At 37.5% G+C, this 13,193-nt stretch overlaps 3 protein-coding genes across 7 annotated transcripts; 1 reads left to right on the top strand and 2 right to left on the bottom strand.

Annotated features, from left to right (window-relative positions):
• The first annotated feature begins 1,270 nt into the window (after positions 1-1,270).
• LOC113716489 (protein CHUP1, chloroplastic) lies at positions 1,271-7,164 on the top strand. 2 transcript variants are annotated; one of them, XM_027240838.2, is made up of 9 exons: positions 1,271-2,456; positions 2,742-2,821; positions 2,992-3,759; positions 3,901-5,235; positions 5,321-5,452; positions 5,779-5,960; positions 6,070-6,181; positions 6,462-6,605; positions 6,812-7,164. In XM_027240838.2, the coding sequence occupies exons 1-9, from the start codon at positions 2,348-2,350 to the stop codon at positions 6,905-6,907; spliced, it is 2,958 nt and encodes a 985-aa protein (XP_027096639.2). In that variant the 5' UTR covers positions 1,271-2,347; the 3' UTR covers positions 6,908-7,164. The 2 variants fall into 2 exon arrangements, with proteins under 2 accessions (XP_027096639.2, XP_027096638.2); XM_027240837.2 differs by having other exon boundaries at positions 1,276-2,456; positions 2,742-2,827.
• Positions 7,165-7,716: 552 nt separating this feature from the next.
• LOC113715504 (ATPase GET3D, chloroplastic) lies at positions 7,717-11,070 on the bottom strand. Of its 4 annotated transcripts, none has more exons than XM_027239724.2 (7): positions 10,689-11,070; positions 9,724-9,867; positions 9,550-9,624; positions 9,248-9,441; positions 8,978-9,149; positions 8,488-8,895; positions 7,717-7,981 (listed from the first exon to the last, which is right to left on the bottom strand). In XM_027239724.2, exons 1-7 carry the CDS (start codon positions 10,935-10,937, stop codon positions 7,850-7,852), a joined length of 1,374 nt encoding a protein of 457 aa, XP_027095525.2. In that variant the 5' UTR covers positions 10,938-11,070; the 3' UTR covers positions 7,717-7,849. The 4 variants fall into 4 exon arrangements, with proteins under 4 accessions (XP_027095525.2, XP_027095526.2, XP_071927356.1 ...); XM_027239725.2 differs by having other exon boundaries at positions 9,724-9,819; XM_072071255.1 differs by having other exon boundaries at positions 10,721-10,855.
• A 1,658-nt stretch (positions 11,071-12,728) lies between these two features.
• On the bottom strand, positions 12,729-13,193 carry LOC113716224 (uncharacterized). The gene has a single exon (XM_027240519.2). It carries the CDS (start codon positions 13,191-13,193, stop codon positions 12,729-12,731), a length of 465 nt encoding a protein of 154 aa, XP_027096320.2.

Raw genomic sequence — 13,193 nt, 5'->3', positions numbered from 1 at the left:
AGCAGTTGAAGGTGTTAACCTAGTACTACTACGAACTTTCATGCTACTTACGTTTGTAATCTGGAGGGGACTAACATTACCAAAGCAACTCCTCAGTTTACAAGAAATTACTATTTATTCTCCTCTTGCAAGTAACCAGGTATTCTTAATAGCTCCTCTCCTTGCTCAAGGACACAGCTTTATGCTTCTTTTTCATTAGATAAGCTTGAGAATTTTACATCTTAATTTGTCCTTTCTTTTCTGTTATGTTCGTGTTCCTTTTTTTTTTCCATTAGTTCTTTTAATAACTGGGCCTCATGGATATCTAGCTTAATGTCCTTGCTGCTTCAACTGTGACGAGCGGATTTTTATCTGTTCTTCCACGTATGTTAGATTGAGAAGCATAAAATGATGAATTTTTAGTGGATTTGAAAGTAAAACCAGGAAGAAAAAAAGCACTACAGAAATTAGACAGACAAAAGGCGAAATTAAAACATTGGCGGCTGGTGGGGCGGTTGAGGGGTGGGGTTTGTTTGAGTGATGAAACAGGAAACTGGGGAGCAAATGGAAGACTTACTTGGCATGAGGAAGAAAGGCATGTCCTACTTCTACTTGTGTCACTTAGGTCAAATTTTGAGCTATTAAGCAAACAAGACTGGTGGTCCACCCAAAACTCCTAAATCACTCTTGGGATATAAATTGGTTGTATCAATTTTTGTCCTAGACTTAAATGATTGTTTGTCATCCAACTAGAATTTCAGTGCCCATTACTCTGAACCACTAGTGCTTTGGATAATAATTTGGCTTTTATTGGGGCGGTGGAACTTGTGTTTGTGATCCAAATTAACCCAGATTTTTTTTTCCCTTTTGAAAAAGCGTTCTCATCAAGTTTTCTTGATTTTGGTTGTTGATGCTTTATAAAAGTTTCCTTTTTTCTTTGTTTTTTGTTTGCCTTTTGTCTTGGATCAGATAACCATTGACTTAATCCTTGCTTTCTTGTTTCTTGAATTGTCAAAATAATGCCTCATTGTTTGGCGTTTGACGCATTACAAAATCTTCATTGATATTTCCAATTGGAATCTACAGTTTCTTTTCCTCAAACCTGGAAAAGCTTCTTGCATCTATGACTATCAGCCACGTCTTAGAGCTTCCTTGGATTTGTCACATCTGAAGAAATACAGGGAAAAATCCTAAAATTTGTGGAAACATGCTAGTTAGTTTATTGATTTGAGGTTGAGGGGGGGAAAAAGGACAAAAAGGCAAACATGTGGCAAAAGGTCAAGTTCCCTAGTGGAATACGTAAAGTTTGGGTTAACCTGGCTTCTCTTGGCTAATATCATCCATACGCTCCAATCCATAAGCATAGGTAGGGAATGTGCAAGTATCAGCCTTACCTTAGCAAACATACAATTTCATTCACCCTGAAATGTGTGAAAGGCCATAATTAAGCATGCCTTTTTGTACATATGCTCTACCTTGGGTCCACCTATTGATGTAGCTCCTTAGTTATAAGTGGTTTATCACACTTACTAATTTCTTGATTTTACATAATGAATCCCAGATTTATTTTGTGCGCCTTTTAACCTTAATAGTAACACATCATTTCAGCTGAGTGTGGCTTTCTGAGATTAGTCAGATGGGTAGCATCAGTTGGTTATTTTGACTTGTATGTAATGGAGCTGAGCGGCTGAAGGCCAACTAATTAACTTGGATAACTGCCAACAGGATGTTTATAGCATGGTACTAGAGACAAGACAGAAACTAGAGAGACTTTTTATAAGTAAGATAACTGGCAGTGAACTTGTGCAGTAGTTATTTACTTTCAAAATTACTGTGCCTTGGGCCTTTATTCAATCTGTCCATAGCTTATTTAACAGTTCATCATCTTCTTCAAAGTAGGCCAGAAAATTGGACACGCCTGTTAATAGAATTTCAATCTTCTTGGACAAAGAATAACCACTAGATATTGGTGGTTCCTGTAGCTCTTAGGATTACAGCTGGTATTTGGTCTATTATCTGAAACTTTTAAAACATACGAACTAGTTTTTTCCTGTGAAGGGTCAAAAAAACGTGATAAGATGATAATGTTGCTGATTTTGAGATAAGAGTATTCATTTAGAGAAAAAAGTTTTCAGGAATTTTCTGTGGTACCTTCCCTAGGCTAATTTTTCCTCAAAAGTTGCTGCTGGATACCTTGATAGAATTTTAAATTAACTTGGCATTTTGCCTCGGCTGTTCTTGCCTAAGTTTATAGATGGTTTGATTGTGAGCTATGGATGTGGGGACAAATGGGTGGAGGACAGCCTGAGAATTGGTCTGTGTTGGTAGATGAGTGGAAGTTTCGGTACTTTCCATCAACAATTCCTACATGATAGTCAGGTTAGGCTTTTTGGTTGCTGCTTCTGTTGCAGCCTATGCGGTCAGGCAGATTAATGTCCAAGCAGGAAAGCCATCGTCTTCTCTAACCAAGGGTTCAGGTAATCTGTTCAGTGGCTTAGTAGTTTTTCACAGTACTTTATTTGACTCAGTGACATTTATAAGTTTGTCACATATGCTGAATTTACGAGAGCAATAAACGTGCTTTCCACATAAGAGCTTTTTAAGAGCAATGCTACAATGAGCTTCTTAAAGCAAAGCTTTGTCCAAATATGGCTTTCAAATGGACTACTTCCCTCATTTATCGAATTATAAACTTGTGTCTGTTTGTGAGTTTGACCTGGATTGCGTTTCTTGTATCTTTGTCTGAATGAAATGGACAACAGAAAAGGGAAATGATCAACAAGCTTGGAGAGAAGGGAAAGACAATGAGCAGTCTCCATATTCCAATGATGGCCTCAAAGAGGTGGTTGTAAGTACCTTGGAAAACCTAATATTTTAATCTTATAGTACTATAGTTTCTTGCAGAAAAATTAGTACTTGTCTTTCTCTATGACCATCAGTAACCAAAGGATTCACTTAAATTTAGGATTCATTCAGGTTTTAGGTGATATGTGTATGTTTAATGAATTGCAGGTTGACAAGCAGGAGGAGGAAAAGGAGGAAGTTAAGTTGATCAATGGCATCATAAATCCTCCTCCAAGCATTCCATCCGATATTGAAGATGAGATTTTGCCTGAATTTGAAAATCTTTTATCTGGAGAAATTGATTTTCTATTACCCAGTGAAAAGTATGATACAGCAGCAAGCTCCAAGGCAGAGAGAGACAGAATCTATGAGAATGAAATGGCAAATAATAATAGTGAGCTGGAACGATTACGCAACCTAGTTAAAGAATTAGAGGAGAGGGAGGTGAAGCTTGAAGGTGAATTGCTGGAGTACTATGGGCTAAAGGAACAAGAATCAAATATTGCCGAGTTGCAGAAACAACTCAAGATCAAGACTGTGGAAATTGACATGCTGAACATAACAATCAACTCTTTGCAGGCTCAAAGGAAAAAACTTCAAGAGGAGGTCTCTCAGGGAGCTTCAACTAGAAGAGAGCTAGAGATTGCTAGAAACAAAATCAAAGAACTGCAAAAACAAATTCAACTTGAGGCAAACCAGACAAAGGGCCAGCTATTGCTGCTCAAGCAACAAGTTAGTGGACTTCAGTCAAAAGAAACAGAAACCTTCAGAAAAGATGCTGAAGTTGAGAACAAGCTTAAAGCTCTAAAGGAGTTGGAAGTGGAGGTTATGGAGCTAAAGAGGAAGAACAAAGAGCTTCAGCATGAAAAGAGGGAGTTAATTGTTAAACTGGATGCTGCAGAAGCCAAAGTAGCATCCCTTTCTAACATGACAGAGGTAAAAGTTTCAGTTCCTTCTTTTGCAATTACTGTGACATAATTGGCCTCTGTTGTTTCTGCTCAGATTTTTTTGTTCACCTTCCAAAAATCATGTCACTGTTAAATGATCTCATCAGTTTATTTATGTATGCTTCTGCAGACTGAAATGGTTGCGCAGGTGAGAGAGGAGGTCAATAATATGAGGCAAAAAAATGAAGACCTTCTAAAACAAGTAGAAGGACTTCAAATGAATAGGTTCAGTGAAGTCGAAGAGCTAGTGTACCTTCGTTGGGTCAATGCATGCCTAAGATATGAGCTCCGTAATTATCAAACACCCTCTGGGAAAATATCAGCTCGTGATCTCAGTAAGAGTTTAAGCCCAAGATCACGAGAGAGGGCCAAACGGTTGATGTTAGAATATGCAGAATCAGAGCGTGGGCAAGGGGACACAGACCTTGAAAGCAATTTTTCTCACCCTTCATCTCCTGGAAGTGAGGATTTTGATAATACTTCCATTGACAGCTCAATGAGTAGGTACAGCAGTCTCAGTAAAAAGCCCAGCTTAATTCAAAAGCTCAAGAAATGGGGCAAAAACAAGGATGACTCAAGTGCTCTTTCTTCGCCAACAAGATCTTTAGGAGGCAAATCTCCAAGCAGGGCCAGTACGAGCATCAGACCAAAGGGTCCTCTAGAAGCCTTGATGCTGAGGAATGCTGGTGATAGTGTAGCCATCACTAGTTTTGGGACAGCAGAGCAGGACCCTGATTCTCCTGAAACTCCTGCGCCCTTGCAAATTAGAACCCAAGATGGCTCACTTAATTCCGTTGTATCATCTTTTCAGTTAATGTCAAAATCAGTTGAAGGTGTTCTTGATGAGAAGTATCCTGCTTACAAAGATAGGCATAAACTTGCCTTAGAGAGAGAAAAGAAAATTAAGGAGAAAGCAGAGCAGGCAAGAGTTGCAAGGTTTGGTGACACTTCAAGTTTCAAGCCAGACAGAACTACGTCAATTACTTTACCCCCAAAACTTTCTCATATAAAAGAGAGAACATCCATTTCTGGTGATTCAAACGAGCAACCTAATGATAGCAAGGATGATTCTCAAACAGTAAGCAAAATGAAATTAGCTCATATTGAGAAGCGAGCTCCAAGAGTCCCCCGTCCACCTCCTAAAGCATCATCAGGTGCTCCTGCAGATTCAAATAAGAATGTTCCTACTGGAGGTGCTCCACCTCCTCCACCAGGTGCTCCACCACCTCCACCGCCACCTGGTGGACCACCTCGTCCACCTCCTCCCCCAGGATCACTTCCTAGAGGAGCAGGAAGTGGAGATAAAGTTCATCGTGCTCCAGAAGTTGTTGAGTTCTACCAATCACTTATGAAACGTGAGGCAAAGAAAGATTCGTCACCACTGATTTCTTCCACATCAAGCACATCAGAAGCAAGAAGCAACATGATTGGGGAAATAGAAAACAGATCATCATTCCTATTAGCTGTATGTAAAAATCTCTTCTTTGGTTTTTGGTTGATCTATGTGCTGAATGCCAATTCTAACAAGGAGTGTGTTTTTCTAAAATCAGGTAAAAGCTGACGTGGAAACTCAAGGTGATTTTGTCCAGTCATTGGCAACTGAAGTCAGAGCAGCCTCATTTACCAACATAGAAGATTTGGTGGCCTTTGTCAATTGGCTTGATGAGGAACTATCCTTTTTGGTAACTTCTTTTGCTAAAATTTTACAAAGTTCCTACATGTGAACATTAGATCAGAAACTACATCTGCAGCATAGAGGACTCAGATATATGTGCCTGTCATGCGTACATTTGAAGATCAAGAATGTAAACATACATAACAAGGCAAATTGTGCCTGATTACATTGCCTCTGTTTGCTAGCAAACTCTGAAGAATAGTGATATACTGATCTAGGAAACTCCTTATGAGCATTTAACCCCATGAGCCTGTCATAGTAAATACCTAGATGTTCTTGCCATGTCAAAACTTGTTCGTATCTTATCTATATGCCGGTCTTTCTATTGGAAAGGTTGATGAGCGAGCAGTTCTGAAGCATTTTGATTGGCCAGAAGGGAAAGCAGATGCTCTTAGAGAGGCAGCCTTTGAATATCAGGACCTAGTGAAGTTGGAGAAGCAAGTATCTACTTTTGTTGATGATCCTAATCTTCCTTGTGAATCTGCTCTAAAGAAGATGTACAAATTACTTGAGAAGTAAGTACAGGGTTATTTATTTAGCATGTGAATCAACTCAAAGTACTTTCAAACTTGTGGATATTTTAGCCTAATCTGCTATTTGTCTTCTGAATCTTGCACTGTGCAGAGTTGAACAGAGTGTTTATGCTCTTTTGCGCACAAGGGACATGGCTATTTCTCGTTATAAAGAATTTGGAATTCCAGTTGACTGGTTGTCTGATACTGGATTGATTGGCAAGGTATGAGGAAAAGAACAAAATCAAGTAATGGTGTAGGGGCACGGTCCACCTCTGATGAAAAAGAAACAGGATTATTTGTTCTATTGATGTTTGTCTGATAAATGTGAAACTTCTCTAATATAACAGCATCTCCTAGCTCATGCTTACCCTCTGGAGAAGCACACTCTTTACGCACTGCATATGTTTCTTCATTTATGACAGGCTGAAGCAATATACATGATGAAAATTCTGATACTTTTGCTGCATTAAAGAAAGTTAAACAAAGTTCTCTCATTTGCAGATAAAGCTCTCATCGGTGCAATTAGCACGGAAGTACATGAAACGTGTAGCATCAGAGCTTGATGCTATGAGCGCACCAGAGAAAGAACCAAACCGAGAATTTTTAGTTCTACAAGGGGTTCGTTTTGCTTTCCGTGTTCATCAGGTAACTTCCAAAGATCCTCTTGCATATGTTGATTTGACATTTTTATAAAACGTTCAAATATACAACCAAGGTAATAGGCATTCAAGTGGTTTTATGGATTATCTGGTCGTTGTGTTAGTATACAAAGTTCCCATTCTCTACCTAGATACTTTCTTTTTGGAGTTAAAAGCAAGTTACTACACATACTAAGTAACAACTTATTTCAGTTTGCTGGAGGCTTTGACGCTGAGAGCATGAAGGCATTTGAAGAACTGAGAAGCCGTATTCAGCAGACAGGAGAAGACAAGAAGCCTGAAGCATGATAATCAGCATCTTCTTCTTCTTTTTTTTTTTTTTTTTAATTCTACTTCTTGATTTTTCATCTGTATACTTTGTCATTTCTTTATGAAAATGTAGGAAAAAAAAAAAACTGCCTGCATCGGATACTGTGCAACTAGCAGGGCTGTCAATAGGAAAAGTACTACTAAGATAGAGCTAGATCCTAGAGATGTAATACGAGTTATTTTGAAGTTACTTGAGAATTTACAGAAGCAAAGGAATAGAGATGTTTCAATTCTAATTATGTGTTTGTGATGTATGCTACAGTTTCAACTTTTTTTTATTTGTAATGCTCTTCCAGTGTACTGCTTGCAGCAGCAGAAAATTTTCCAGTAATGCCCAAAGAGTAGGACTAACCGATCATATCAAAATCATAGCCCAAAAAAAAAAATTAATAATGTTCCCAAAGATACTTCCAAATAGAATTGTAAGATTTTGGACAAGCTCCATTTGACCCATTATTATATCATGGTTTAAGTTCAAGGTAATAAGTTTAATCAGGATTAATCTTTCGTGCACTAATAATGTATATTCACTGTTGAATGCATAACAATTAATCTAAATTTAAATTTAAAATTCAGTTTTACATATGTAATACGCGTCCCACCTAATAGTATATACACAGATCAATATTTATAAAATGAACTCCTTTAGTAACTCTTCTTCTGCAATAAAAAGATACTGCAGAACCTCGTGCACAGTACAGTTACACAAGTACCGTGTACTGTGTAGAAAGATCGTACAAGCACATAAAATAGATGTATGGATCAATGGCGACCTTAACTAGGAAAAATGGGGTAAACTGCAATCAAGCTTTGATTAAACGAAAACATATAGTTCGTAAACAAATGGGCAATCATGATTTGCTACTAAATATTTCACATAGCCATATTGAGGTGAACCGCCATAACAGGTTCTACACCTCTCTACCGCATTGTGATCACTAGATTTCTGTCTATAAACTTGGCACCTCCAACTTTCCCTTGAATTTGAGAAGGCAATTGAATGACTCGTCTTTGATCACCAGCTTCAACCAGAAGTTCAGATCCTCCCCTGAACTGCATTCATAAGAAAAATTTTAAACATCATAAATGAGTACGTTCTCAATTCTCATAGGAAACATACACAAACAGATCAAAAATCATGAAAAGGTACTTTGATGCCATGTTATCAATCATCATGAATTACCCCACCAAGAAAAATTATTGTAAGGAGGCAAGTTATAAGGATGACAAATGATTGTCAAAATCTTGAAAGAAGTCCACTGCATGCTATTTTAGACCTAACTGTTGTCAAGCTCTAACTGAAATATTGAGTCATCCCTAGCTAGAATTATGTAATCTAGTGACTGCTCTTCTTGGTGCTTAATTAAGCAATGTTCTATTTTAAACTTTTCCTATTCTTTCCAGCTTCATTCAAAGCAATCGCTCCAGTCAGGTTTCTACCTCATCAAGATGATTCGTGTATCAGGATCACTTTCGTGAAACCTCATTGATCACAAACAAGAAACAGAATATGTGACTATCAGCAAAAACCAAAGCAATTAACAATGGCATTAACGTACTTGAAATAGCTTGATTTCTGACTTGTCGAAGCCAGGCATGAAAAGTGTGATTGATTTGTTGCCTGGATCAAAGGTAACTGGTGGAAAGATGGAGGTCTGTTTACTCGTCAAGTTAAGAAGCTGCCGTGCATCTTGACTTTGAGCATTCACCAAAACCTCATTCCAATTTGGATGGGCACTCATTGAGAGATGTGGAATAGAAGCAAAAGGCAATGGTGAAAAATCCTTTGCTGTAGCCGCTAATTCTGCATTTGGTGATGCAAAGGCAAAAGCACCTGAAACCTGAACACCAGCTTGTATTGCACATCCCCAGTAGCGTAGTGCAGACATTACAGAGAGTTGGCTATCTTGATTCATAACAATGTAACAGGAAAACTTTTGCAGCTTTTGAAAGAAAGCAGAACCTCTCTGCATTGCACACAGCCATTGCAACTTTTACAGTAGTTCACATATTGCTAAGGCCCAACAAAAATCAATTGAAAACACATACCTCCAATGTCTTTTCTAGGTGATCCCACACTTCTGAACTCAATTGTACATTAGCATTGGCACCTCCACTACTAAAACTCAATGCTTCATCTAAAAGTCTCAGAAGAGAGGGTCCTGCCAACCTCCCTAGGTCAGTCTTTTCAGCCAATTTACGCAAATATTTCAAGTACAATCTGCACATGAGAATAGATAAGATCAATATAATGTCTAGTTTTCCATTTTCTTTTCTATTTCTTTGGAGGGAACAATGACATGGTGAGGGCTTCTAAACCTTGCTTTGCTGGTTGCACCGATCATCCGAATAACTTCCTCTGTGCTTATACCATCAAGTACAACAATGTCAAATTCATCTTGTTGACCTCTCCCCTGACTTGTATTCCTCAAAAATCCCAAAATCCTTCCAAGTGCCAACATGGAAAATATAGAATCCATACCAGGAAGTACACCTAGCTCTTCTCCGACTACCTACTACATAATGAAAAGACAAACCATAAACAATAAAAACAATAGAAGAAACTTAGAACTTTCTGATATTTGACGTTGTTACAGCACAGAACTATTTTATATACCCACCCCTTCAAGAGTTCCTTGGGTCAAATTAAGACGAGCATCAGCTTCCTTCATTCGATTCAGAGGTTCAATAAGCATCTGCAGTTTGGATTGGTTCATTTTCAAGTAGAAATTAAGTTATTTTGGAACCCTAAAGTCGCATGGAAGGCAAGGGAAAAGGGTAGAAGGACAACACACTTTAGTAGTTTGCAATCTAACTGCAGAAAGGTGGTTGTTGCATTTGATAGGAGATGTTCCAATCTTACAATTTAGGAGATGTTCAGCAGTAGGGTCCTGAGATTGTATCACCAAGCATGTTTTCAGACCTTCCATTGCATAATGCTGTGCACCAGCATAATTACAGTCAACAACATACAGTAAGAAGATCGTAATTCACGAAACATGAAATGTCCAAATATCAGCTTAAATACCATATAGTTTATGAAGAACATAAAAGGCCAAGTTGTGATGATATGCTCTAAAGCACCAGCAAATTTCAGAATAAACCCATAAGCCTTAGGCACTTAACATAATAAATTCTATGAAATGTCAATAAGAACTCACTCCAGCGTATCTCTTCCCATTTAGTTCTTTGCACCAATAACACAAGAAAACTATGGTTGGAAATGAAGTTTTCTCGCTGTTTTTATATAAAGTTCACATTTTTATTTTTCAACATATGCTCGGTGCCAGGGTACAGTGTATGAAACTTCCCTAGTAATCAGTAAAAGAAGAAAGCAACAACAAACTCATCATGATTTGAATCTTTTACACGATGTACTCCGCTAAAGATACTGTAAGCTGAATTTTGATGGTTATCTGATCTAAAATTAGAAGACAGAACCTTTCAGACCTCCATGAAAATTGATTCTACACCAATTTCCAGCCCTGTAATTGTCTCAGTAGTTAAAATTCTTGGACACATAGAGCCAAATTTTCCAATAAAAAAGGGCAGATCAAGCAGCAGTTCAAGGATAACTCAGCATATTACACTGGCTAATGGCAATTAAAAACTTCGCTCCAATTTCAAGAAACTGACATTCATTAACAAGAAAGACATCAGCAACATTCAGAGAACAAAAATCAAAACCCAAGTATCAAAATCTTCAACACACAGATAAACAGGTAAAAAAGGGCAAAAAAAGGAAAGGAACATTGGATACCTTAGCAGCAAAGATGGCAGAGGTGGTTTTACCTGAACCCCCTTTGCCCAAAAAAGTCACCAATTTTGTGGGTTTATCTTTATCATTTTGAGCTATGGTGACAGCTCTGTTTCTTGAATTTCTTTTCACTGTTCTGATTGAAGTGTCTATGCCATGAAATATAGAGGAATCTGGGATTATAAAGTTGGATGATAACAACGACAATGCTGAAGATAATGGTGAAAGAATTGGAGCTGTCGACAAAGCCATTTCTTTCTTTCTTCACGTTCGAGGCACCGAAGTGCGTGACTATGTGATAATGTGAGAAGTGTGCGCAGGCTGCGAAGGGAAGTGAGGGAAGGCAAAAAGGCAGGGTCAAGTTTGGAGGGGAGGTGCGGTGTTAGAAAGTTGGTTTGGTAATTGGTGGCTTAGGCTTAACTTTTGGAGTTTAGGGAAACAGAGAGAAGAAAAAAATAAAAAGGAATATTGAACACATTCAGTATTATGATTTTGTGATTTAAACCGCAACGGATCTTCTGTTCCATATCCTGTGTCACTCTTTGTCCTATTTTTTATTATATTGCTATTTTTCCTTCATAAACATCATATTTTAGTTATTTTTTATTTTCTTAAGATCTAATAATTATTAATTCAGTAATACACAAAATTTAACAAACTCAAAAAATCAAAATGCATAAAAAATGAGATTTTTTATAAATTTTCTGTTGTATTTTTTAATTTTCTATTAAATATTACTTTTTTGAAGTTGTTGTATTTATTTTTTACTGAATTAATAGTTATTGGATCTTAAAGAAACAAAAAAAACTAAAACATGATATTTATGTAGGAAAAATAGCAATATAATAAAAAATGGGACAGAGAATGACACAGGATGTGGAACAGAAGATCCGTTGCGGATTTAAACATTTTGCGAGTATTTTGGAAAGGCTCACTATTAATTTGAACTTTCGTTGCATTTCTCTCCACACTTAAAGAGAAAAATTTTCAATCAATCTATCCTCTAATTTTTTTTTTTTCCATTTTCTCTTCTTTTCTTTTCATTTCAAACTCACAAACAAGAAAAAAAAATGGAAAAATGGCTAATTTAGCCCCTATACTCTTATGCTTGTGTCGATTTAGTCCATTTGTTTTATTCTTGGCCAATTTGATACCTTAACTTAAGATGTAAGTTCAATTTAGCCCCTTCGCAACAGCGCCACCAGGAAATGTCAAGCGGGAGTGAAATTGACCACATAGAGAGGGTTACTTTCGGAATATCACTTATGGGGCTTTAGTAAAGCCAGCGAATTCATACGGTAACAAAACTAGAATGAAAGTCAGGAGTTTTCACTGTTCAAAGTTTCTCAACACCCAAACTGAGCCTAAGGAATTTAGCCAATTTTGGGAGATAAGTTATGCATTTTCCGTTTGGGAAAGTTGGTCCAGTTACAGACGGCATTTTTAGATTTTCTTGCTTTCAAATTTCAAGTATTACTTTACTTCATTCCTTTCATTATTGTGAAGTGGGTTTTTTTTTTCTTTTCTTTTCTTTTTTCCCCTTTTGTTAATGGGGATGGCGTACATAGCCATGATAACTATGAAAAAGAGAGTCTTCCATAAACCTTGAACATGTGATCCGTATAGTAATAATCGCAACACACATCAAGGCCTGTGTACATTTACCTTCCATCTAAAGTAAGTCAATGCTAAAGATTCAGACCAAAACTCATTTTGCTGTGTTTCTAGATTGTTAATTTTTGCTACATTTTTCAATGTCGAATAAGAAATTCAAAGAATGCAATATAAGTGTACAATTTGGAAACAAGAGAATTCCAATACAAACTTAATTATGGAAAGGAGGACCTGAGTTCTTATTGGGATTTAGGATCACTAAATTCATTTTGTTAGAATAATTGGAAAAAAAAAATGGTACGATGAACTCATTTAACGTTGTAACATTAGAAATATGTAGTATTTGGCTGTTGAACTGCTAAATTTGTACATGGAAAACAAACAAATTAAAAAAAAAAAAACTATTGCAGATTTCCTGCAGCAGGAAAATTAAGAAGAGTATCTTCCGACATGCATGGCCCTAGGTGATCTGGGAAGCTCAGAAATCCTATTTCCATGAGAGTCATAAAAAAGAACGCCAGAAAACTCCGGGGGCTGGCATTTCTCACCCATCAAGATTTTCTTCTGCCACAATCCACCTTCACCAAATCCTTCACCGGGGTTGGCAAAAATCCCACGAGCTTCGGATTCTCCACGATTATTTCCGTCCGGATGATCAGCCGCGTTGTTGATATTTGTGATGGTCTTCTTGGGGAGCAGCAATGGTGATCGAGGTGAAAGTTTTGAATCGGTACCATTCTCAATAGTACCATTACCAGACTCTCTAGCAAGCATCTTGGAATGTCTCGCGCAAAGCGCCACAAGAACTGATGCTGAAATGAACAATCCTATTGCTAATGGTAGAGAGCAAAAGTTTTCATGATTAGTCACATGTATTGGCATTGGACGGACCAT

Source organism: Coffea arabica, chromosome 11c, assembly GCF_036785885.1.
Source record: "Coffea arabica cultivar ET-39 chromosome 11c, Coffea Arabica ET-39 HiFi, whole genome shotgun sequence".
In the NCBI taxonomy this organism is placed as follows: Eukaryota; Viridiplantae; Streptophyta; class Magnoliopsida; order Gentianales; family Rubiaceae; genus Coffea; species Coffea arabica.
Note: the sequence above shows the minus strand (reverse complement) of the source record. Positions and strands in the feature narration are given on the sequence as shown.